The following is a 25938-nucleotide window of genomic DNA, read 5'->3' on the forward strand; positions in this document are numbered from 1 at the left end:
TTGTTATTTATCTTTGATCACTCTGAAGCAATCCCAAGTGCTCCAACAGCCTTCTACTATTTGTTTAGAGCTCCTAAAAATGCAGGAAATGGGGGGGAGTTGCTTGCATATCTTACATTTTTGACTAGCAACTGCCTTGTTAGTTGAGAGTTCTCTATGTGTTATTGTTTGTGTAGGATCAAGCAAATACATCTGTTGGAGCTAACTCCAGTTCAAAATACAATTTAAGGAAACTGATGGGAGTACAAAGAAATGAGACCGTGGTGTTCAGTGTGATTGTGGTGCAGAGGTGGTGTAGCTGATGGGAAGTTTCTTTGTGTGTGTCATGACAAGGCAGAGTGTTCACGAACCTTTTCCTCATGGAGGACAAGGTGTGAAGGTGCTTGCCTGAAAGCCTGACTGGTCTGTGGCAAAGCCTAACGCTGCTCATCATTTTGGTTCAGCTCGCTACAGGACACGGTTCAGAAGTAACTTTTTTTTGAAAGCAAAACCACATAGTCACCTCAGTGAGCTGGAGGGGAATCAATGAATAAGTAGTGTCAGAAATAAAATATTATTTTCCTTGGCCTGGAAAGGGACGAAGAGAAGTTTCTTTCTCTGAACAACTTCCTAGAAGAAACAAGATTGTTTTTTCTTCTCTGTGCTGGGGGAATTTTTTCCCCCTATAATGCAGAGAGATAAACATGTATACTTCTTTCCTTATTGGCTTAGTTCAACTGGCAAGACACATGTCCTTTGGAGAAGCATTCCACACAAATATGACTGGGATAAGTCTGTGCAGGTGGGTTTGTTCCATTTTGTTCTAGGCCAGAGAGGAGGATGCTGAAATCATAAAAATGCAAGATGGTGAAAGTCCACCTGAGATGAAAAGTTGCTTTGTAGAACAAGTTGATGAGGCTTATCCAAGCGGTGGCAGAATTTGGGGAAATACTAGTTTAACACTGGGTTAGGAATCTAAATGTCTGTGGTATGCATAGTAACAACTCTGCTAATTGAGGGAGAGCTTCTGGAGGTGGAAGGAAAGTACAAGAACTCTGATATCCTGCTGAATGCTGAAAGTCTGAGAGATCATGTTACATGCTAAGACTAGGTTTTGGTAGAAGGGAGCACAGCCTTGGGCATTCTTAGTTGTGGTGTGGATTAGGATTTTTTTTCCCAAATTGTCCGACTGAATGTGCATGCAGAGAGAGAAAAGAGACAGAAGACAGTGCTCATGCAAATAAACAGAAGTAGACACATAGCTGCTTGTTGAGAAGGGACAGTAATTCAAGGAGAATGGTGATTATCAACTGATCCAGAGGTATGGAACAAATAGGATGACTTCAGCTTTATATAGGAGGAAGAAGACACTGAAAAAGTTTAAAATGAAGTGAAGGAGTTACAGGCAATGAATATAAAAACTTTCTGTGAGTGTAAAGAATACAGGAATGTGGTATTTGCATATAGGGCAGGATTTAAGCATTTTGTGGGATTGCTTTGAGTTGTGTGGGGATTTTTTTGGGGGGGAGGATTGTTGTTTTGGTTGTTTTGTTGTTTTATTTTTTGTTTGGTTTTTTTCTTTGAGGGTTGCGGGAATGTTCTTTGAGGACCTGGGTAAAGTATCTTTTGTACATCAATTTTTAACGGGTAGATTTGGGATAAGGAAAAAACCTCCATTCCCAATTGCAAAAACAGATCCGAGTTTTGCTCTGTGGAAGCTGACAAAATAGTTTAAATGATTAATCCAATTACATTGCTTGCTCACTGTAGACCTTAAAATGCTAGTACAAATTTTTAGACAGTTTTCCTGTGGTCCATCAGTTGATGCTGGTCTCTTGGAGGAAAGCATTCTGAAACCTGGAATGGAATAAACATTTTGTGGACATATCTGGAGTATCTCTCTGTCATGATGAAAGAGCAGAAGAATAGGTCAGGCATGTACGGTATTTTCCGTGGGTTGTCTTCCAAATTTGAGCTATTTGTCACTCAGGAATTTTAGGAGTTTAAGTGTTTTCTATTTGGAAACGCTCTGTTCAGCCTCCATTAAATGCATGCTATGGATACTAGAAATTTGTGTCTTGTGGTTAGGAATTCCATGGGCGTGGTTACGTGTAGTGTGAGTAATCATGTTCTGTGCCACATGCTGCTTTATACTGAGTGACATAAGGGCTTCTGAGAAATGCCATTTAATGCAAGGCATGGTATAAAAACAAGTAGCTAAAACTGGCCATAACTCCTCAGAGGAACAATATTAGGAAGTTTCTGATGTTGTAGTGAAGTCCTAGCAAAAGGGAAGAAGGAGAGAATTCTAGGAAAGGAGAGTGCAGTAAGTGGGATTCTAACTCAAGTACTTCATGAACAAGATCATATAACTTGCTGAGTAGCAGCCCTGAATATTTCTGATTACCCAAGAAATCCCTTCTGGACAACTACTTAGAGTGGGAAAAAATCCAGTCTGAAAGCAAATGAACTCTACTGAGTGATGGTATGGAACGTGGAAAGTTACAGGAAAACAGTGATGAGGTGTAAGAAATGATGGGCATTTGAAAGGCATCAGGTGGTGATAGGTCTTGTGCTTCATTGCTGTAGTCTGTTGCTGCTTTCTGCACATTACCAGCTTCCAGAGGATGTGTTCACTTCATGTCTTCTGGCCTTCTTGGTGGAGTGGCTGTGAGGGTGGTAAGGAGTCTCCACTGCTCTTCCCAGTTGCATTTATAAAGGATCCTCTCCCAGCTCCAGTGCCTTCTTTCTCTCTGTCAGCATGAGCAGGGAGTGGATTTGGTCAGTTTGAATTCCATTTCTATCTATAGTGATCTGAGGGGGGACAGTGAAGCAAGGGGGAACAAAAAAAAAAACCACAGATGCTGTGCATGCTTTGAGAAAGCTTGGTGGCCTCCAAGTACTTCAGTTGCCTGCAGATTCTTGATAGGTAGGATCAAACCATTGTGTGTTATCACCCAGCACAAGGTCAAAAAATTTCCATGGTAGCTTCTAAACTGAAAGTAATGCTTCGGGTAACAAAAGAAGTTACCCTTTCTTCTATGTTCAGCTACAGAATATTGTGTGGGCTTTGGTTGTTCTTTGTTTTGCTTTATTTTGAAGTTTAAGAGTAATTAGAGATGCTTTGTGTAAAAACTCAGCATAAATCTGGGCCAGCAAAGCTTTTCTGCTTGGTTTTGTGTTGGTATGCTTCATATGTGTCTCATAGTTACACATATATTGGAAAGTTAATGGAAGTTCTCAAAATGTGAATGTGAGACTGTTTTTAAAAGTGACAATTTGAACATTTAAGAGTTAAAGGAACTAAACAGGACTGTGAATGCTGTGCATGGGGACAATTCTTAAGTGTCTCACTCTTGTCACACCTTGGTTTATTAGTACATCTGCCTTTTAATTAGGTAAGCAATCATGTGATGATCTCTGCAGTCATGAAGACTAGAAGAATAAGCTATTTTTATTCTATGTAAATTCTTAGCATAAATTAATTCATCATGCATGCACAACTGGGATCCTTCAAATATTCTGTTTTTAAATCTGGTACTTGATTCATTTCTGTTGACTTCAGATTTGCATCTTGCTTTCTGTAGTTTATGCTATGAGTTTGTGCCTCAAGCTTGCTAAGTAGTAAGCACTGGATTTCTGTAGGCATTTAAGCTGCCCTACCAGTTTCACCTGTCAAGTATAAGGAAAATTTAGAGAAGGGATGTTCAAGCAGCTGAATAAACCAGTTTCTTGCTTTTAATTACACACCTGGTTTGACATGATTAGGTTTTTCTAATCAAAAATACAATTAAAACCTCCCATGTTATATCAAACATGCAGCGGAAATTGAGTTTATTTTTAGCCTGTGCCAATGGCTGATTGCTGAATGTATCTGAATACTTTGGAATTTTATGCATCTTATTCACAGACTGGTGGCATGAAATAAATGTTAGTTTACTTTCAAGTAAATTTGACTTGATACTTCTGTATCACTAGGAAAATTTATTCTGTCACTTATAAAATTGTCTTTTATCCTCCCAAAGGAGTTTTCTTTCTTTTGTCCTTCCAGTTCTCTTCTCCCCTCCCACTGATAAGGGAGTGAGCAACCAGCTAGGTGGTGCTTAGCTGCCTGCCAGGGATAACTCACCACAAGCTACCCTCAAATGCTGGATAAATTCAAAGGCATATGTGTTGAAAAGAGTAATTTAATCTACTACAGTTTTATTGACACACTGTCTTAGATTGCAAAGTGAAACAATTTTGAAAACTTGCCATTATAAAACTGATGGCCTGTCATCTGGAATGCCATGTGCAACATTGATCGCTGTTTTTTACTCAAGTAAGGAGTGTTTAGTGATTCCTTATGAGATGAAAAGTCTTTCTGTCGAAAGTAATGAATGATAGAAAAAAATACTGTTTGGAGCATGCTTCCTTTACCTCATAATGTGCTAGGCAGGCACTCAGTGAAATGGAATGCAAGTCACAAATCTGAAAATAATCATAATAAATGTTTTAATTCCATGTCTAGTAAGTAATACTTAAATTCATGCTTCTTGTGTTGTTTAAGCAAACTAGCCAGAGAGAGTTTTAATATTTGTAGAGAATGTCTATACTACCTGAAGATGGTTTTAGGATCAGTTGCAAGCGTTTAGAGAAGGATGTGAATTTTAGCCCTTCTGCTGTAGTTTCTTGCCCCCACGCTTCCTTTAGAGCACTTGGAGTGTGATCAGCTGAGACAGAAATCTAAAGTGAACTCTGGGTCTGACCTATTTCAAGGATTTATTTCAACTATTTTGTACCTTAAATTTCTAATGCCTGTGGGTTTTGGTTTGGAGAGCAGCCAGCTGACTTTTTTGTCTTTTGAACAGAAACCACAAGGTCCTGGCATTTCATGCCCGTTTAGTGGCTACAGCTATTTTTCTAGATGAGCATTTCTCTCAAGTCTGAAATCTAAAGCCATATTTTCCAAACTTTATTTTACTAGAAGGTCACTGTCAGCCTTCACAATTTCTGCCACTGGTATTCACCCTAACTAAAATTTGAAGATGGTGATCTGCTCTCCACTGTCCCCTTTAAAATGATCAGTACTCTCCGGAACACAGTTCAGGAGCTGTCTCTCAAAAGCTTGAAAAATTATACGTGGAGGGCCTTGATTAGGTACAACAGGTTTCATCCAGTGTGGTTGAGTGATGGTATATTTTTGAGAAAGTATTTCTGCACTGACATAGATCAGTCTGTTGTGTTCTACACGCAGGGACACATAATTGCATCGGAGGTGCCAATGGGTGCTGGTAACCCATGTCTTTACAAGTTAAAGGAAATGCATTTGATTTAATGGTAACAGCTTTGTAAAACAGGTAAATTCTGTTCAATTTCCATTGGAAAAAAGATTTAATGCAATGAAACTGCCTCTCATTTGTCTCACTAATATGCTTCATTAAGAATGTGTTTTCTTGCTGCTTTCTCCTGGAAACTGGACAGAGCTTCATGTCCTGATATCCAGAACAGCTGTTTCTGAAAGCTGTGCTCTTTGTTTTCTAGAGGATGTGATGTTCAATGTCATCTTATGTCCTTTTTGCCACAAAGGAGGGTAATTTTATCTGTTAGTGCTGTAGGAATTGGCTTACTGATTTGGTGAAATATTTGTCCTCCATAGGTAAGATGAAAAATTAAATGTGGATCTCATGTTTGGATTTTACCAGAAAACCTGACATGCTGGCAGGCCAAACTAATTATTTGGCAAAAGTACAGTTTAGCTTAACTTTCTCCCAACACAATGAATTCTGTGAACATGTGGCTGAAATTTTTTAGTCTTGGATATCGAGGAGAAAAAAGTGTGATCTTTCAGAGGGTGTATGTTGTGGTAAGCAAATACTTTGAAGTGATATTTCAAATCCATTCTACTTGGCGTATTTCCACTGTTGTACCCAGTAGTCTGCTTGATTGTTTGGAATTGCTCTGAATCTCTAAGGTATATTACGCATACCTTACATACCATACATACATTACACTTGGCTAAAGTGAGTTGAACTGCAATGCTAGGCTGAGGGAAAAATAAAGCCAGCTAACTAGGTTTGAGAAGTGTAATACTGGATATTCAGGGCTGACCAGCCTCTCCACTTTCAGAGAATACCTTTGCATTGCTTTTTTGAGGTACTTCTCAGTCTCTTCAGTCTCTCTATTGCTCTAAAATATTGGAAACTACACTGGTATAAGGAAGCATTTTTAACTTACTGAGACTATGCCAGTTTCTAGTCTGATGTTAGAAAAGTGATGTAAGAGTTATTTAGGGACGTAGCCCTGAATTTCTTACTGAATCGGGAATGACCTGATTTACAGAAATAAATTATTTATTATGCATTGCTTAAATACTTGTGGCTGCAGTACTAAATATATATCAATAATATTGTTACAAATACTTACTGTCCTTAGAAACAGTTCAGGTGAGTAAAAGAAATGAGGACATTAAGGGCTATAGTTCTGTTTAATCTGTCTAGGTAATAAGACTGCTTTGAAAATTTTTACAATCTGGAATAATTTTCAATCTTATTCCCTGGGGCTTAACATTTGCAAACTTGAGCATGTGTTTTGGTGTCTCCCTGAGTTGCTACTTGCCAATTTAGGATGCTCAAGTAAATTATCTTCTCTGGTGTTTTATTAAGCTACACACTGAATACACCTTGCAGTGTGTGTTGGCAGCTTCTGAACTGTTTCTTAGTGTTGTATAGCCCACACTTTCATACTCTTCACTTTTGAAAGTTGCTTGCTGAATCAACTTTCTAATTGCTATAAAAACCTAAACCTTTTTTGGTCTACAAACCTTAGGTATATAAGGAACCTGAAAAGAAAGCCCTTAACAGTCACGATTTGGAAGTATATCCCCTGCTCAGCAACATGAGTTTCTAGGTGGTAACCATTGTGAAATATATTTGAATTGTCTTAGTTATAAAACAGAGGGATCGAGAGATAATGGATGGATGCAAACAAAATAGATTTTAAATAATATTAAATATTCTGTGTTTCAATAAAATGCCAGCTTTGTCCAGTGTAGTGGATTGCAGGCCTAAGAGTGCTGTGTTTTGGAGTCGATGAGAAATTTTCTCCTGGGGAACTGATTTTGTCGAAAAATGCTGATGTGATTCAGTTAAAAGGCTCTGTGGGAATCCTGGCAAAACTCTTGATGGAATTGATAACCCGCCTTGGTGCCTTCCTGCCGTGCTGGAGCTGCCGGCTCCTGGCAGGCACACGGGGGCTGCGCCGTGTGGGGCTCCTGCTCCCCGCTCCCCTCCCAGGCTGTGGGGCCACGCACCCTCCCTCTGCCTGGGGGTGAGGAAGAAGCTGTTCCGAAACTCCTGCTTCGGAATCAGCAGGAGTCTATTAGCTGGGAAAAAAGAGCTGCGTTTGGGTTTTGTTTTTCTAAAGACCGAGGTGGTCTCCAAATCACTTTCTTGGAACCAGCTTTTTCTTTTTATTTGCCGTAATTTGGGGGTGAAAAGAAGATGGGGGCAAAAAGAGGTTTCAGAGGGAATGCTTTGGAGGGTGAGATTTCTGATTTACAGCAGGCACTAGTAGGGACTGAAGGAGGGGGCTGAAGGGCTACATGCACAGATGGTGATAGACCATGCTGTACCAGTCTGGGAAAATGATTAATCAATACTACAGGGACTTATTCTAGCACTAAGTTCTTTTAATTTGGCCTTATGTTTCTCTGCTCAGGAGCTCTGTAAGAGAATGTTCTAAATGCGATGCTGATTCAGGATCATGATGGTTTTTGAAAGTAATAAAAACAGATCTTTGCATTTTAGCTGGATCTCGATGCAAATGGCAGTGAAGAGAACAAATGTTCTACCCATGTTTCTAATTGCAAGTTGCATAAATAGGACTTGGATTTTAATGAAGGGGACTTGGGATACTAATACTGAGGAATAGCAAATGATAAGTGATCAGGGTATTTAATGCACTTGTGTTGCTGTAGGTAACCTTCATTCTGATGCTTCCCAAATTTTGAGAGTTTGCATTTCCAGCTTTATTGATCTCTTAAAAGAAGCCCTGTAACTTCACAAGTCTTGTTTTTAGCAAAATTAAAAGGAAAAAAAATTACACCAGTGTAATTAATTAATGCCATTGGAACTTCTAGGTTCCTGATGCATTTCTTTGCTTCATGAGTTACTGGAGGATGTTGTCATCATTTGTGGAGGATCAGTGCTGCAGGAAGAAAATGTTTTCCAGTGACCACAAGACTGCTTATCTCTTCTTTAATGTTAGTCATCTTCCTACTGCTTGACTTTTCCTCCTTGTCCTGTTCCACTCCCTCACATAGGTCAAGATTTTACTAACCTGGTTGCCTTTAATCCTGACTGCTTTGGAGTTTTCTGCCTAAGCTAGAACCTCTTCCTACTCTGTGCTGGGTTCTATTGCTGCTCTTAGGCACTTCCTTCCCCCGATGTTCCTTGTCCAAAAAAAGCCACCTTTTCTCCTAATCATAGCTTGAAAGCTTCCTGTTCAGGATGTACTTCCAGTACTTCCCCAAGTGTTGGGAAACAGTTCTCCCTTCAAGGTGGTTCATCACATCTTTTTTTTTCCTGCCCTCAGCCTCAGCTCTTCAGTCTGTCCTCCCTCTGACTTGCATGTCTAATTCCCACCAACCTGCTGATTAGCAATTCCCTCTCCCAGTATACACATGCTTTCCCCAGTAAGTTCCTAAAGTTTGTCCTGGCCCTCTCCTCCCATTTCTCCTTCATGCCCAACCTCTTTCCTGACTCTCTTCATTCTCCTTTCTGTCCCCATCATCTGTCTCCCACCTTTGAAGTATTTCAGTTTCTTCTGCCACTGTGGATATCAGTGGTGAAGTGACTGAGGTTGCTGGAAAGGCAGACCTGAACTGTCTGTGGGGACTCAACCTCAATCCAGCAGGAGCTATACTTTGTGGAAAAATAGCCTTGAGCCAAAGACCACTTGCTTCCTGCATTGAAATGGCTTGTGATTGGATCTAATGTGTGTGGGAGGTTGGAGCACACCTCTGAAATCCTCAGAGATTTTAGTCAGATTGTTAAAAATATTTACTCTCTATTTGTAATTATGTATATTGGAGGCAGGGAGAAGGACACTTAAGGGACAGACAGGTTCTTTCAGGGAACTTTGGCAGAATGATGATGGCACTAAATCATAGGGACAATTAAAGAGTTATTTTCTCAACAATCTTATGATTAGTATAGCACAGAATTTATTATTAGAATGGCACATGAGTTCTACAAGCAGAATCAATATTGTGCAATGTATAAGTAGCATAATACAGAATTTATAATAGAACTTCAGTTATAATTTCTAATCACTTTTGCAGATTAAGACAAATCTTTAATAGATGTTTTACTGTATGAATACAACAGTCATAATCTAGACTCAATATTTGTATGAAAGAATACAAGCCACACCTTCCATCCTTGCAGAATGGAGAGGACTTCCCGGGCACTGGTGGGTCCCAGGTCTGTGTCCAGCAGCTGCTCTGGTCCAAGACCCTCATTTAGACTGGTAACTGCTCAATTTATACACAGGGCTCTGGGTGCTGTTACCCATCCGTGTTCTGTGACCAGGCCAGCACCACCTCCTGGTGGCCATGTGCCCTTGGGACCTTGAGGAGGGTTGGCAAGGGAAGGAGTAGTCAGCTGGGTGCCCAGGGACCTTGAGGCCAGTGGGGAGGGGAAGAAGAAATCTCTTCTGTTGGTCACCTGGGTTGACAGGACCTTCAGTATCTGATAATGAGGGGAAAGAGAAAAAATGCATGACCCACTCAGTCACGGGGAATGACTGCATGCCTGGTAACATGGTGCTGGTTATGCTAACCACGTGTCCAGGTCTTGGGAGCAGGGGCTACCAGTCACAGAACAACCCTATAAAAAATGGTTTCGGTGTGAACAATTAATTTGAAAAAAACATAAGCAACAGAGGGCTAGTTTACAGTGGAATGTTGTTGAGCATGTTGACAATAATAGGTGCTCCCAGGCTCCCTCTTAGTACCAGTGATGGGTATTATTAACAATTAAGGATGTTTTATGCTGGAAGAATGAGCTACAGGTGATTGAATACCATGGTGTTAACTTCTGGGATGGGAAAAAGTTACTTAGATTAATAAAAAGATACATTAAAAAAGAATGCAATGTGTAAACCAAAGTCACCTAAGGCTGAATATCAAGACTATAAAGTAGTACGCTATAGAATGTTTTTACAAGGAATTAAGAAAAATTCCCTTTTTTTTTAGATGTTTGTGTTGACCAATGAAATGCACAAATATCCTGTAAAGAGGCACTTTGACATTAATGAGAGAAAGAGAGTGAAGCAAAATATTCCTTTAATTTGTATCTTCTGAAAGAGCATATGTTTGAGCTCTAGAAATGCAATAGATAGTGTGACCTGAAGTGGTGTTCACAAAGCTACTTGAAACAGACTGCTACCTTGCACTGTCATGCTTAAGTAGGACATAGAGCCCCTAAATACCCATGGAAATTTAAACACGAGGAACAAAAACTAGGCTCTGATCCAAAGCCAGTTGAAGCTGATTAAAAGACTGCTTTTGGCTACTGAGTGCTCTGGCTTAAGCCACTTGCAAGCTAGAATTGAGTTTCAGGTGTTCAGACAGACTTGTCAGGTTTGTTAAGTTGGTGGGTTTTTCTTCTGATTTGTGTTTGAGGTACTGTCCATGATTATAGGAGATATCCCAGTGTGTACAGTGCCTGAAGCCTTCAATATTTTCACTATTGAGTTCTAAAAATAGTAGATAATATTCAATACCTTAACTACACTTAATCACCAGATCATGTATTATTCTTTTTTTATGGCTTGTAACTATACGCAGTTAAATGACAGGTATACCTAGAGATGATCTACTTACTTGTGTAAGATATACCTACAATTAGAATAGAGGTGAGGAAAATACCTTTACGTAGTGTGCAGTTCTTGATTTGGCTAGTTTTAATGTGCTCCTCCATTCTTCCCATCCTGTTAGTTATCTGAACTTTTCAAGCAAGGAAACAGAAGAGAGTAATACGTTTTTCATTTAAGACGTATCTGTAGAGTTACAAATATAGGTTAAAGTGAGTGGTGATGGTCTGCCTGACTCAGATGACTGTTTTGTTTCACTTGTTTGCATGCTTATCTTCTGTTTTAGAAATAGAAAATAAAATACTTACATTTTATCATAATGGTTTTTTGAGTGCAGTCCAAGTTAGTTCCTTCACTTAATTTCACTTGGCATGTTTCCCCACTTATGTTCAGGCCAGCCTGTAACATTAAAGCTGTATGTGGTTACTAGCTCTCTGTGAGCTGTGTCTCCAGTTTCTTCCAGTTGAGTGAAGTTTGAAAGTCACTTTTGGAACTGAGTGAAGATTTCGTTCTAAATGTTAAAAGAAGTGTAGAGCTTGTTCTCTCTTTTAGCTGAGCTCCTTTCCTCATATACTATTCAGCAATAAAATTTGCCTCAGTACAAAAAAGGTTTTGAAAAACTACTCTGACCTACAATTCTGTAAAGCATCCTCATGAGTGGGTTTTAGCACTTGAGAGTCAAAATGTTTGCATCAGTTTGGGGGGATAAATTGGAAATTGTTTTAACTCATTTCTTTTATATTTGGCTTCTAGGTTCCAGCAAGATGTGGAGTGACAGTCCGAGACAGCCTAAAAAAAGCGCTGATGATGAGAGGACTTATTCCAGAATGCTGTGCTGTTTACAGAATACAAGATGGGTATGGTTTGTGTAGGGTGCTTTTTTGCTCTTAGAATCTCTTATTGGAGCTACTCAAGATGGCGAGTTGTATCCAGAAGCTGTTTACAAACTTCAGAATTAGTGATACTTTGCACTAAACAGTTTGCACATCACAGGTGTGTTGAAAAGAGTGTCTAACTCCTAGGAAAATGCTCAGAGAAAGGAAAAATAATATGAGATTATAGCAAAACACTCATTAATCAAACTCAGGCTAACCAAACAAGTATTAGATAGGTTGTGTTAACATCTTGGTTTTGTTTCATTTGTCTATAATGCATTCTTAACTAAAGACAGAGTTCCCTTGGGATGAAAAGAGAAAGAGTCTTCAGCCCTAAAAATTTGTGTATTATCTTCATGTAGACAATTAGCCATCTCTGTTGGAACTCTTACAAAACAGGTACCTTCACAAACACTTTATCTGATCAAAAAGGCATCTGCCACGTTGGAAACAAGGAATTGGCCACTACTGGAGCTGGTTGAAAAAGTGCATGTCCTTCATGCAGTTTGTCCAGGGAAGGTGTGTTTTGTTTGCTATGTACTGAGCCTAAAGTCTTGCTTCTGAAGTTTCCTGCAGGTAGACTGGGTAGCAACCCCCCACAGTGTAACTTTTTAGCTGATCTCCCAACTTTGGCAAGAGACATGCAAGGGCTTGTGTGCTGATGCTAATGAGAGGCTTATTTGCACTTTAGAGAGAAGAAGCCCATTGGCTGGGACACAGACATTTCCTGGCTCACGGGAGAGGAGTTGCATGTGGAAGTTTTGGAGAATGTGCCACTTACGACACACAATTTCGTATGTACTGGGTTTTGTGAGATGTTGAGTGGGGTTACATCAACTTTGTACTTTCAAATTCAAATTACCAACTTGGAATATTTTGCATCTGTGGGATGTGGTGGGAGTTGCAAAAGAAGTTTTTAATCACAGTAGCTTAAGTGAATTAGATAGAATTGTATTTGAAATAAGTGATGTTAGAGTACTTGATCACCCTTAAAACTTTCACATTTGGTTGGAATACACCCTCTAAAATCTATAAATGTAGGGGGTTTAAATCAGCACTGCATTGCAGAGCTGTAATAATAATCTACTATTTTTGTATTGCTGTATCTATAAAATGTATTCTGGGCCTCCCTGCTGGCTCTGCAGCAGCAATTAACTAATGAACTAACTATTCCCAGAGCAGTGCTGACATCATCAGTGATGCAGTGCACAAATATGTTTTGACCTGATAAGGCACCAAGTAAATGGAAGCTGCTAAACAGAATCTGTCTAAATGTTTCCAGCTACATACAGAATCCTGGAAATAATGTTTGTCACATCAGGAAGAAAGACCTTCTATTTCAGTTTAAAACAGCAAAATTCTATCTGCAAGCTGAGTCAACCTCAACAAGCTGTTTGGGCTATGGCTAGTCAAGTGAACTCTAGTAGGCTTGACATTTTGTATATCCCTCTGAAATTCTGATTATCACATGTAATAATAGAACTAAGAATGTGTTTTTAGGGTAGGTATTGCTAAATTTGAAAATTAACTAAATCATTTACCCCCTATAATTTGGGGATGATGCATGATCACTTTTCTGTGAGTCTAAATGTTTGAGTTTCAGTAGTCAAAATTACAGCTCTATGTGTAACTGTACACTGAAGCCCTGTATATATATATACACATATATCTATGCCAGGGTGTATTTCCAGTCCTGTGAGTATTGGATAGAAATGTTCTTTGGCTTCTGGAAAAATCAGAATATGAAATAATATTTCAGCAGCTTTTGTTTTTATAGGTTGTATCCAAATAAATTCTGAATGTTTATGTCTAACATGATAATAGTGAAGTTCTGCTTCAGGTTTTTTGCTCTTATTCTTACTGCTAGTGAAGTAAGCATTAATTCCAAGAAACAGTTGGAAAAAGTTTTAATGCATGAGAACTGTTTAAGAAGGAGACAATCTTTTGTGTAAATCTGTTTGATACATAAAACTGTAGCTCCAGCATGACAAAAGAGGCTTGTAATTTCACCTGAGGGAGGTAAGAGCAAATAGCCTATCTTGGGCTTACAGAAGGACTCTAGGTAATTGTGACTGTTTTTGACAATGTAGGTACGAAAAACGTTCTTCACGTTAGCGTTCTGCGACTTCTGTCGGAAGCTGCTGTTCCAGGGATTCCGGTGCCAGACCTGTGGCTACAAATTTCACCAGCGCTGTAGTACAGAAGTGCCACTGATGTGTGTTAATTATGACCAACTTGAGTAAGTAATCACAATTGATTTTCAAGTTGAGCCTTTTAATGAGTTTACAGCTGTCAGTGATTTCTTGTGTTAAATCTGTAATTCAGGAAGTCAGAGGAGGTGCCTGAAAAAAAAAAAACAGGAGTTCAACTGTTCTTGTGAGACTGCTTAATTCATACTCTTTCTGTGCCAGCTCAGACAACCAGTTCATATTTCTTTGCTGGTCTATGAAGTGGTTTTTTTTGAAGCATGAATAGGGTTGCTGAGTACTTGACTGTATCAGACAGACTTCTCATTGTTCACAGTTGTTATTATTAATCAAAACTGGTTCTTTATTATGTGATCGCTAGGCCCCTGTTTAAAATTTAGCTGTGGGTTTATTCTCCACGACCTTAGAAAGTGTTAAGAGACACTAGTTGATTATAGTGAAATTGCAGTTGCTTTTACAATAATTGAAAATAAATCTGCTAGCAAGATTAATGCCTAGGTAAGAAACATAAAAGAGAATGTCCCAAACACTCCAGTGTTCTTGGATAGAGTTACTGATCTATTTGTGTAAGTCTTTGATGTAGGTTTAGGATCTGGTGTAAACTGGTTCTGTTCTATTTGATTCGTTTCAGCAGAGGCTATTAAGTCTTTTAAATAGACTTTTGTATAAGGAATAATTTAAAATGCTATTTTTCTCCCCAAGAATGAATTTAATTTCAGTTTATTTTGGTATTTGTAACTGTTTCCGCTGGCATCTCTGGAGTTTGTTCTCAGGGTATAAGTTTCTGTACTCACAGATATAAGTTGTGCATTCTTGAAGAACCAGATGTTTGCAATTCCAGCTAAAAGATTAAAAAATTAATTTCCACAAAGTTTATATTTCAGGCATGATCTTTTGATCCTTTATGAAGCAAATAATACTTCTAACAAATCTTGAGATTTAATGTGTTAGTGTAATCTTTACTGTAAAATTTAGAATTTAATCAATGAGGTTTTGGGGTTTGGGGTCTTTTTTGAAATCTTTGAGTATTATATTGTGAAACTTCTGGGTTTTGCACAAGTTAGGTTGTTTTTGTTTTGTTCTTGCCTCACAGTTTGCTGTTTGTCTCCAAGTTCTTTGAACACCACCCCATACCACCGGAGGAGGCCTCCTTAGGAGAGACCACCCCAGCATCTGGATCATACCCCTCAGTGCCCCCCTCAGATTCTGTTGGGTATGACCTTATTCGTGCTGTTTAATAACATAACATTTCAGTACTGTGCTAAGAAACACTCAAATACTGCTTTGCAACTCTGCATTTTTGTAATCTGGCTTCTCATGCAGGTATATTCACCTATGCTTAACCTAAAAAAGTGAATGTTTTCATTCACATGAATTCTGTAAATTAGTAATGAGCCTAAGTTAAATGTGTGTGTAACTGTCTGTAGAATTGGGGCATTACCTGTTAAACTGATTTCTTCTACATGATATCTTAGACCTGGTCTAAACTGGAAAGATTTTATACTTAAAATTAATATAAACAAAAATTATATTCTCACAGATTCTCTTAGTTGGTTGTCAAACTACAATTTATATGCCTTGAAGTGTCATACCTCAGTTTCAAAATAAACCACATTATTATAAGGCTGATGTGAACAGGTGCCAGTTTCAGGTTCATAACACTGCTTTAGTAGCTTTTCCACATACACTGCTCTAGTATCCTCCAGACCAGCTGTCTTCTTCCTGTTCGTGTTGGGGCATACCAATAGCAATTGTTTGCTGCAGCTCCAGGTTTTGTAAAAGCAGACCTCTAAAACTGACCATACCCCTGTATTTCCAACAAAGATTCTGGACCCTTTCTCCACGAAGAGATAAGGAACCATATTTAGATTATGTTCCCAGTAGCAAAGGGATCAATGACACCATCCACCATTAGGTAGTTGAACAAATCTCCAGGGAAGAGTAACTCAGGCATTTATACCACACTCAAGAAATTTGATGCATATTTATTAAGAACACCAAATACAGAAGCCTTCAGAAAACCATTCCCAGGACATGTGTGCTGTGTGGAGTTGAGCTGAATGTGGCAGAGATGCTCTCCTGGAATCGTGAACATTGTTCCTAAGCTAAAGCAGAAACACACTGGAAGCTACGCAGGCACCTCTGGACTCTCAACCAGAAGATAAATTCTCTGGACAGCCAAGACTGTTTTATGGAAGATCAAATACAATGTCTCCCAGGAAAACAGATTGACAGTCCTGCAGAGCATACCTCACTTGGTAAGTACAGAGATTATGTTCTTATTTGTTCTATTTTGTGCAGATTCAAGTGAATTCAAAAGTACTTCTTCAAGGTAATGAATGTTGCCTTTAGATCCTGTGGATATTAGTACACCAGAGTGTGGACAAGGCTGCTTGTCAAGTCTTTGTCAGGGTACAGCCAAAATTGTAACTGGGCTAGAACTATTAATTCATGAAGCAACTTGTTCATACCAATTGCGTTAAATGCTAGTAGATATCAAAGGCACTATATAGCCCTAATCCTGATATTCTGAATTGTCCTGCTTTTCAATTGCCTTAGCCTCACATTGGTCCATTGTTACCAGCTTGTGAGGTTACAACAATATGGATTGTCTTGACACATGCACTACTTCAGGCAGTCTTAGTTTTGTGAAGTGAAAACAGAAGGAAAAAACTTGAGCCCGAAGCTGATTAATGCCTTGAGGTCTTTAACTTCATATATATAAAAATGTTAATATTTAAATATACTTGCTGGTTGCTGTTCAGGAGCTTTTCCCATGTTGCATCTATAAGTGTTTGTAATTGCAGACGCTGTAAAAGGTTTCTTGTTTTCTCCTTTTTGTTTTGCTGTACATTTTGTTAAACAAACAAAAAAAAGGCATACATCATGCCTGCAAAGTCATGTTCATTTTGAAAATGGTTTATGATTATCAGCTGGTGTTCATATGTAATACGCTTGTTAGTCATACAGTTTTCCCCAAGCATCTGTGCATGTAATATTTCCTTTCTAGAAGTAGCTCAGATGTTACTGAATGAGCATATAGCACTGTCCATACATCTTTCCAGTTATCTTTCTTGCCTTTCTTTAATAATACTTCTCTGCTTTTTAAAAACATAATTGAGGAAATGTTAATCTAGCTGAATTTAAAAAGCTTGCCTTTTCTATAAAAACGTATACTCACCTGTGGTTTTGTTAAAGAGGACTGCTACAGTATGGGAAAACAGCTCAACTGGAATAAAAAAAAGGCTGACATATGAGCTTATCTTGTCTAGGAGGAGAATACAGGATTGAAAGTTGAGAGTTGAAGAATGGGATGGAAAATATGAGGAACTAGCACTTTAATAACTCTTCCTAGATTAATAATTGTTCCTTTGATTTCTCTGTTCTCCTAGCATCTTTGATGGCACAGCTCACAGAGGAGGGGATGTTACTAATCGTTTGGTAAACCTGAGGAAAGAGAAGGCAATCATCCCTCTTCATCTCTAGCCTTGTGAAGGGATCCCAGCGGGAGGCAAAGTGCCCAAAAGAAGGAAGTTTGTGTTGCAAGACAAGTTGGAGAGCAAAGGCATGTGTGACATGCTGACACACTGTCAAGGGATCAAATGGAAAAGTTTGAAAGAGAAAGGAACATAAAGAAAAAGACCATTGGACATGATGCAAAAGCTGCTAAACATGCTGGAGAACTGTTTCACTTTGCTCATGTGTAACATCCTAAAGCAAGCCTTTTCATTCTTCCAACTGTGAGCCATAGGCAGTTCCTCCAGGTTTTCCACCCCAAGATGAGGGAGCACATATGGTCCCATTTCACATTTCTGAACCTCTTATAAAAATGTGTCCAGCCTCCACATTAGGTTTTGTGTCCCATTTTGGTTCTTTCCATTTGCAGTATCCTGTTGTGCTAAAACAGCCATTTGAGTTACAATCTGCAGTTAACTGGAAAGAAGAGAAGTGTAGGTCTCCCTGCTAAGAGCCATTTGTAATAAAATTGAAGTAAGCAAACTGTATATCATACATTGTATTTGTTTCATTCGTTGCACTGTCATGAAGTTTCTTCTCCATCTTGGCTCATAAAATATGAGCACAGAATTTCTGTGAACCCAGTTCCCTCAATCTCAGATACATGAAAAAGAGAGAAATAAGCAAGTTGGCAACATCTTGGCTCTTTGAAAAACAACATTTCCCAATATGCTTCATCTTCTAAGTTGGAGGAAGAAAAGGGGAATGTCTGGTGCACCATTCTTGGAAGCTTGCCAGTCCTTGCCTTTGAGCAGGCTCCAGCTTGTGATTAAACACCTCTGCTTTCCTTTCTGTCTTCCAAATGTTCACTGATCATTCTGCTTCAGCCAAAGATATTTGAATGTCTAGAAAACTTCTGAAAAGCCAAGGAAGCAAAGAATACTGTCTTACGATATTACATTTTATACTACAATGCCATTTAGATCCTGTGGTGTGTGAGTTAGCAAAAGCTTTGTGTTTTAATTCATGAAACAATGAACATTTTCCCCTAAAAGTTCTGGCACCAGGCCTTTTCCAGGCTTCTCCTTGTAAATGTTCCCAAAGTTCCTAAAATATGCAACTTGATATGCATTCTTGCTGGACAGAAAAGGTTTGGTATCAGAATCTTTAGAAAACCCTTTCAGTCCATACAACAGGTGAGGGAAGCCTCTTGCTCTCCAAAACTTTTTTTGCAAAAACATGCTAGCAAACGGGAGCTGGTTTGAAGGACTAACAGCAACAGTGTGGGTCTCTTGATAACCCCTGGTATGTGAAGCTATCGGGAATTTTAGGTTCATCAGCTTTGGTATGTGCCCAAAGGCCACTGTAAATAAGTGCACCCCATTGTAATCATCCTGGCAGTTGTTTTTCACCTACAAGCCAACATGGATGAAAACAAGTTATCCTGGTGTAAAAATCTGCACTAATGTGTGAGGTAATGGCTGTTACAGAGCTGTCCCATGGCACTTCCAGACTGACTTCAAAGGGTGCTGCAAGAATGATTTTTACCTTGTCGTTCCAAATTGGTACTGCTGTCCATTTCTCCAAATCAGCGTTTGATTTGGGATTATTGAGTATTTCCAGGCTGCAGGGATGAGGAAAGAAAAAGATTACAGTGTTTTCTGGCAATGTCTGTGGAGTACCTCAATAATTAAATCAGCACCTGTTTGGCCTCCACAATTTAGATTTACCAGCTTGCTACTATAGCTGAAATACCATTGTATCCCAGATCCTTAGCAGTCCTTAGAAACTACTTGGAACTGGAAGTGCACTGTGTTCTTCATTAACAGCAGTAACAAAAACCAAATCCAGTCTGATCTTAACACTCTGGTGTAAAGAAAAAAAAATTTAAAACCTTGATGCTCATTTTAGCTTGCAGTAGGTTTGGTTTGGATATGAGTGTGCAGCCTGCCAGGTAAATAGTGTGTGCAGCACTGAGCTCCGTGGCTAAACTAAGGTGGACTTGTTCAGGCTGTGAGGAGGAGAAAGAAATCTCAGTCTGGGAGAGATGCTGTCATTTTAAAAAGGAACTGGTACATGCCTTGTAATTGAAGCTAGGTGAATATGAATTTTCAGTTCAAGCATTTGCTCAACTACAGCAAAATAAAAATACAGTCAACAAAAACTTGAATCCCAAATGCACCTATTGTAAGAAAAATTTCAAGAAAAATCTTTCCTGAGTAGACCAGCTCTTAAACACTTGAAAAACATCACATTGGTGAGTAAAGGACATTGAGGAAAATCTGTATTAATATTTTATTTTGCATTTGTAAAGTGAACTAATTTATATCATTGCAAGTTCTAAAATGAAGTAGACATACTGAATATGATTTTAAAAAAATGTTTGTTTATATGTAAGATAACATGTGCAGATACTTTCCTGAGTTATCTTACTCTTTCTTGTGGACCCAGTTTTGTGGAATAGTAAATCTGTGGACACATGGGCACTTGCTGTACTTGGTAAAGGGTATAAAAATTTTACATCTTATCAGTTATTCTTGTTTCCTGATAAAACATCTTTCTGTTTTGCCTGATAAAAAGGGAAGGAACAATGTGCTAATCACAAACATATGGTCCAAGGTAAAAAGCATGTTCTGTCATACTGCCTGGAAAGGTTATAACATATTAGATTGAGATTGGATAACTATCAGCTTGTTGCCTCAGAAGCAGAGAATCATTTGTTAAAAGAATGCCCACATCTAGGAGGCTGGGAGAAAGTGATTAATCTACTTACTTGTAGAAGGTCTCCTTTACCAAGGTGGCTGTAAAACCATTCACAAAGGCCACAGGAACAACAGAAACTGAGCTCCTGATATTCAAACTGCATGTTCCTTTAAGTCATTTATTTTTTGGGATTTTATTTGATCTTTATTTTTGGAGAGATTGGGTTTTTATTTGTTTGGGGGGTTTTTTTGTGTGTTTGGCTCTTCTTGGGTTTTTTTTGGGGGGTTGGGGTTTTTTTTTGGTCGTTTCTTGGGGTTTTTCGCAGTGTGTTTTTTCAGCACTGTGCTTCCATAGCCTAAGAACTAGTTTTGGAACTGGCCTGGAATAGACAGTGTCACCCTTTTGCAGATGGTGATATCTGGCCCTTTGAGTTCCAGTGTCACTTCTGCTCCTCTCGAGTAGTTACAATTTAGGAATACTGTAGGAAGGGCCTTTTGGTAGCTCAGAGGATCACTGCGTTCTTTGTGGTGATGTGCTCTAGATAGGTCAAGATCTTGATGCAGATCAAGATCCAGCTTTTACCACACACGGGCAGAAACTGAGCTTGTGATCTCAGTAGGCTGTCTTAGCTAGCAAACCCCTTGTCTCTTTTACTTCACTAGTTATCTTTTTCAAGAAAAATTTCCATTTAGCAGAAATAACCTACTTTTTTCAAAGTGTCTCAAGGACATCCATTAATAAAATCATTATGGAGCACATGGCTAACGGCTTCTGAGGTTCCCATCTCCAGATTCTTTGTTGTCTAAAGCCCAGAGACACTCCAAGTAATAGCTTAGAGACTGGGAAAAAAAAAAAATCTTTACCATCCTGTAATTATTTTCTAAAGATCTGGACTTCCCCCAGTAAGAATTTAATTATTAGAAAAAGCTATTCAAGTTGTTTTTAAACATGGTATGATGTAGCATGCTATCTGTGTTAGCAATATGATGGACATGATGACCTGTGACCAGAAATACAGAAGTAGCAGATGACCATTTATGACTCAAAGGAGGATGTAATTGAAACAATATTGCCTCAATCTGGTTTTCTCTCCCTCAGCTTACTCATGATCACAGAATATCTGATGGCTTCTGTTTTTGTTATGTGGCAGAGCTCAGATGGTGTGTCACAGTCGCTCCTGGTGCAATGTTCTGATGGATGTTGTTATATATTTCCCTTCGTTTCCTTGTTACCTGAGAACTCTCAGGAAGTTTAAGCAGGAGTTACCTATGCCAGCAGTGACAGTATTGGCCTGGGGTTGAGACACTTTTTAGACTTCTGATGCTTTTGTGTAGCATTTGACACTCTTGCTTTAATATGAAAATAGAGTGCCTTTAAATGTCAGTCAGGTCCTGCATTTGGATCTGTGCGGTGTCCCATGTCCTGATGTGTGTTCTAGTTGCATGATTTACTTACAAAAACATTCAGAAGTTCAGAACTTCCTCACCTACAATATTTTACCTGAAGGCACTTGGGTAGCAGTGAATGAAAACTTCAGTTTATGTGTATGTACAACAACTGCATTTTTAAATATAGTTCTGAAATTACAAACAACTTCTGAAATGCTGGGCTTTTCGAGGCCCTTTCTCAGAGATTTGACTATTGGTTGTTTCAGTTCATTGTTTCCCAGTATCTTTCCAATATCTATATCCTATCATGTGACAGTAGGTAACTGCTTTTTTTTTTTTAAGTTAAGCAGGGTTAAACCCCCTGCCTCTTCTCTCCTGCCCCACTCCCAATCATATTCAAATATTTCATTGGAAGACTTACTAGACTGTTACTTGAGTTAATTTGCAAGCACCTTGTTTTGCCATTTTCAATTGTGAGATTGTTGGCCAGGAAGGAAAAGATGACAGCTACTTGGGATACAGATAGTGCTGAGTTCTGGGATCAGTGCCAAACTGGATTAACTTTTCAATGAAAGATAGGATAGTAGGCTATAAAGCAAATGTGTTGCTGAAAAAATGCCAAGATCTCCTATTGAAAATGTTAGTTTCCCCAAAGACCTTTGGAGAGGCCAAGGAGCATTTGCTTACAGGAGGTGGCATCAGGACCTATTGCTGCTATATGCTGCTGTCTGTTTTATTTCTGAAGCTTCTCCCTGTGGACGTTGCCTTTGTGGGCATGGTAATTAATCCATGAGTCATTGAATGGCTGGAGGACTCCACTCCTGTTTTAGAACTGACAAAAAGAAACCAACTCTTAAAAACCTTGTTGTCAGATACCATGTATATTTTAACATAAAGTTTTCTTTGACAAAGGTGGCAAATGTTTTCATTAGCCTTTTGCCTTACATCCATTAGATTGGATCATTTGGCTTAACAGTGACTGACCTTGACTAGACTAAGAGATAATTGCCAGTTTATTGCACTTTAACAAAATTAATGGATAACCAAAGAAGTGACTTTATGCCTTTTTACAAACAACCCAAATGTTTAGTTGTTTTGTCTTTTGAATATTCAATTCATTATACCATAAATTAAAGACTTTATCTACATTTATGACTGGCAGCATTTGCATTTCTTCAGGAAGCTTGTTTGTGTATTCTGAACACTTATCTTTTAAGTCAAACCTATTGCATTGTAGCACTGTAAATAACATTTGAAATGTTGTGCTATTCAAAGTTATTTCTTAAAGGTTGAGGTTAAAAGGTGATATGTTTATTTTTAGTGTCAATAATACATTGGCCATGTTATTTTTAGTATCAATAATACATTATTATTAATCAATTAGGTTGAATGACCAGATTTAATTTTCACTCTGTCTTCTCTGAAAAATAATCCCATCCATACATTTTGTTTTATGACATTTTCTGACTGTAACATTAATATGAGATGTTAAGCATTTTTAGTTCTCAATTGCTTACCATTAAAATGAGTGTATTGCATTGACTCAGAGGTGAGGAAACTGCAGAGTACCTTGCTGTCTGCAATGCATGCTGGGCAGCATGAATTTTTCAGATCAGGATTTATTATTGCTAGTTTGGTATGGTATGGTAGAGTTTTCTTTGTTTTAACTCAGGACACTTCACAGCCATGTAATTAGCTAGTTGATGCAACAGAGAGTTGTTGCAATTGATCATAGGGGAGTAGAGACCGTTCATTATCAATTGTTTTTATTCAGGGCTTTAGATCAGTTTTTTTGTGTATGTATTATTATAGTTGAAAAGGACTTACCACACCCACTATGCAGTGCTTGAAGCCATTTGTAGACCTAAATCCTCTTTTTCCTTGACTTTGTTTCTCAGACCACCAATTCTCCCTAGTCCTTCTCCTTCAAAATCCATTCCAATCCCACAGCCCCTCCGACCAGCAGATGAAGACCATCGGAATCAATTTGGGCAACGCGACCGATCCTCTTCAGCTCCCAACGTCCACATCAATACAATCGAGCCAGTCAATATTGATGTAAGTATCACTAACAATTAGATCAGGAATAGTAGATTTGGTGTGTTCCTTGTGAATATCAGTGTGTTAAATTCTCAGTGTACACACAAGTGCTGTGTTTCTAAGATAATCCTCAGTGGTCTGTCAGAATCTTCAAAGATCATTCATTTTTCTTTTTTTTCGTAGATTCTTTTTTGCTGTTGACAGCTGTAAGAACACAAATAACCCATTCTCCAAAAGGAGAACTGCCTTTTGACAGTCCTGTCCTTTTCATTTTCAAAGAAACATTCTGCCCCAAACAACTGCTTTTTTTTCCCTGTCATTAGTCCCAAGGCTCATGGTGTTAGCTGTAGTAAGTAACCACTCTTGCAAACCATTCTGTGTGTTAAACACATTTTTATGCAAGATAGAGATTTTTTAGTATTTTTATTCCAAGTAATATTTTTGGCATTGGAGAAAACTAAATAATTAAATTAAGCTGAGTTCACATATACTAACAGTTCCTTAAGAGTTTAAGGAGCCCAGTATATGTTGTTCTGAGAATTCCTTTGGAGTGTTCAGAAACTGCTACGCTTAAGTTTTTTTCCACAATTTTGAAATCTCTGGATGGTGAAATGTAACTAATAATAATGGTTGGTGTTAGCATAAGAACAGTTAGGACCTTTCAAGATGTTGCCTTTTGCTGATTTTGCTAACATACACAGTTCGTATTTTAGCCCTAAGTCTGCTCGCTAGAAATTAGTCATTTGTCAGATGAGCAGTCTTGAAATCTGCCTGGACACTGAGGCACAAAATCTGTTTTACATGTGAGCTAAGGGAAAGGTGAAATGTTGATTTTAAGAGTTGTGGCTATGTAGACATTTGCACGTGGTATATGGCGAGTGGTGCAGCTGAGGCATAGCCAGTGCTTTTGGCAAAGCATAGGTGTGTAAGGGAACAAATATGATTATGGAACAAGAAGGGAACAAATATAATAATCTAAAAAAAAAAAAAGCTTCATTATGGAAACAGACATACAGAAGGAAACTGCTAGAATTTTCTACTTCTGTTTATAAAATCCTTAGAGTAGTTTGCTTTTAGTCTGGACATGTTGCAAAAGATTCTCTCAGTTCACAGAGGATTGCAAGTGAAGCAAGCCTTCTGCAGTTAGTCATTTCTGAGAAGAACAGGGTGCCTGGCTATGCAAATCAGGTGTGTTGTTACAAGAAAAAATGAAGTAGGACTCATTTGACTGATGTACCTCAGTACAGGAAATTGATGTCCCAGGTTCTGATAAGACAATTCAATTCATTTGTGCTACTGTAACAGGAACATTTGACTCAATATTTCTTTGTATGTTTTGGCCAACTGCATTTTTAAATCAATACTTTCCTGTCAGCATCTCTTTTGGGTGGTGTACATTTCACTTTACTACTGAGAGATGCTGTTTTAAAGCAACTTAATTTTGAGAAATGTGGTAGTTCTTTGGAGTCATTGATATTAGTAAGTCAGGGTAGGAAACCACTTTTATTTCATGGGCAACATATGACATTATGAATTCTCAAACTTATCAGTCTCAATTGATTCCAGAATATAAATGTTAATACCTGAATTAAACACAGTTTTTTAATTTTTTACAGGACTTGATTAGAGACCAGAGTTTACGAGGAGAGGGAGGTAAGTAGCATTTAAACTAACTACTGTGTTACATTTAATTACACAACTGCTTTGTCCCTTCTCATTACCCTACTTCTTCTACAAATCACAGACACAATGCAAAATATGACTAGAACAAAAAGTGAATTTACATTTGCTTGTCCATGAACTTAGTATTTGTTTCACAAAGAATTGAGTCATTTGCTGGTCATTCTGGGAGTGGGGGAGACAGAAGGAGAAAAGGTTTTGAAGTAGTACTTAGTTTTTTTAGTTTTAAAATTACTTAGTACTTTCACTTTTTTACTCTCTCTCACACACACAGATATACACCCACACTTATTCACTCACATGGCTGCACACAGATACACTACAACTTCCCAAAGATTTTTATGCCTGTTGTTACCTCTTCACCCATGGAAACAAAAGGGGTTTTCAACGAAAACCATTGTGGTAGATGGGCCTTCCATATGAACTGCTGCATCCTAAAGCAGCTTGAAATACTCCGGTTCTTCTCCCCCTCTACCCCTGCTGAAGTTGCTGCTTTGCTGTACTGCATGCCTGTGCTATTCTTGGAAGTGGATTATTAGGATCTTACACTAAAGCCAGGTCTTTTTATGTTTCCTTCAGTAACTCACTGCTCTAATTCACAGTTAAGTCAGAACTAGTGCCAGGAGGTTTATTTTTCTTCATGTGTTGTGCACGGGCCTCTTAAGTCACTTCTCCCACTGGTTGTCAAGGTCCTAAAGAGGGCTTCTTACGTGCTGTATTTATTCCTATGAATATAAGAATAAAGCAGAAATA

General features: G+C 38.5%; 1 protein-coding gene across 2 annotated transcripts in view; it reads left to right on the forward strand.

Moving 5' to 3' along the window:
- The window catches only part of BRAF (B-Raf proto-oncogene, serine/threonine kinase), a 77662-nt gene that overhangs the window by 30296 nt on the left and 21428 nt on the right, over nt 1–25938 (forward strand). For both annotated transcript variants that reach the window (XM_069003160.1, XM_069003158.1), the window contains exons 4-9: nt 11590–11693; nt 12403–12505; nt 13802–13950; nt 15012–15131; nt 23364–23523; nt 25122–25158. In XM_069003160.1, the coding sequence (XP_068859261.1) occupies nt 11590–11693; nt 12403–12505; nt 13802–13950; nt 15012–15131; nt 23364–23523; nt 25122–25158 (673 nt within the window). The remainder of the gene's footprint in view (nt 1–11589; nt 11694–12402; nt 12506–13801; nt 13951–15011; nt 15132–23363; nt 23524–25121; nt 25159–25938) is intronic.

This window comes from Aphelocoma coerulescens, chromosome 1A (assembly GCF_041296385.1).
Source record: "Aphelocoma coerulescens isolate FSJ_1873_10779 chromosome 1A, UR_Acoe_1.0, whole genome shotgun sequence".
Classification (NCBI taxonomy): domain Eukaryota; kingdom Metazoa; phylum Chordata; class Aves; order Passeriformes; family Corvidae; genus Aphelocoma; species Aphelocoma coerulescens.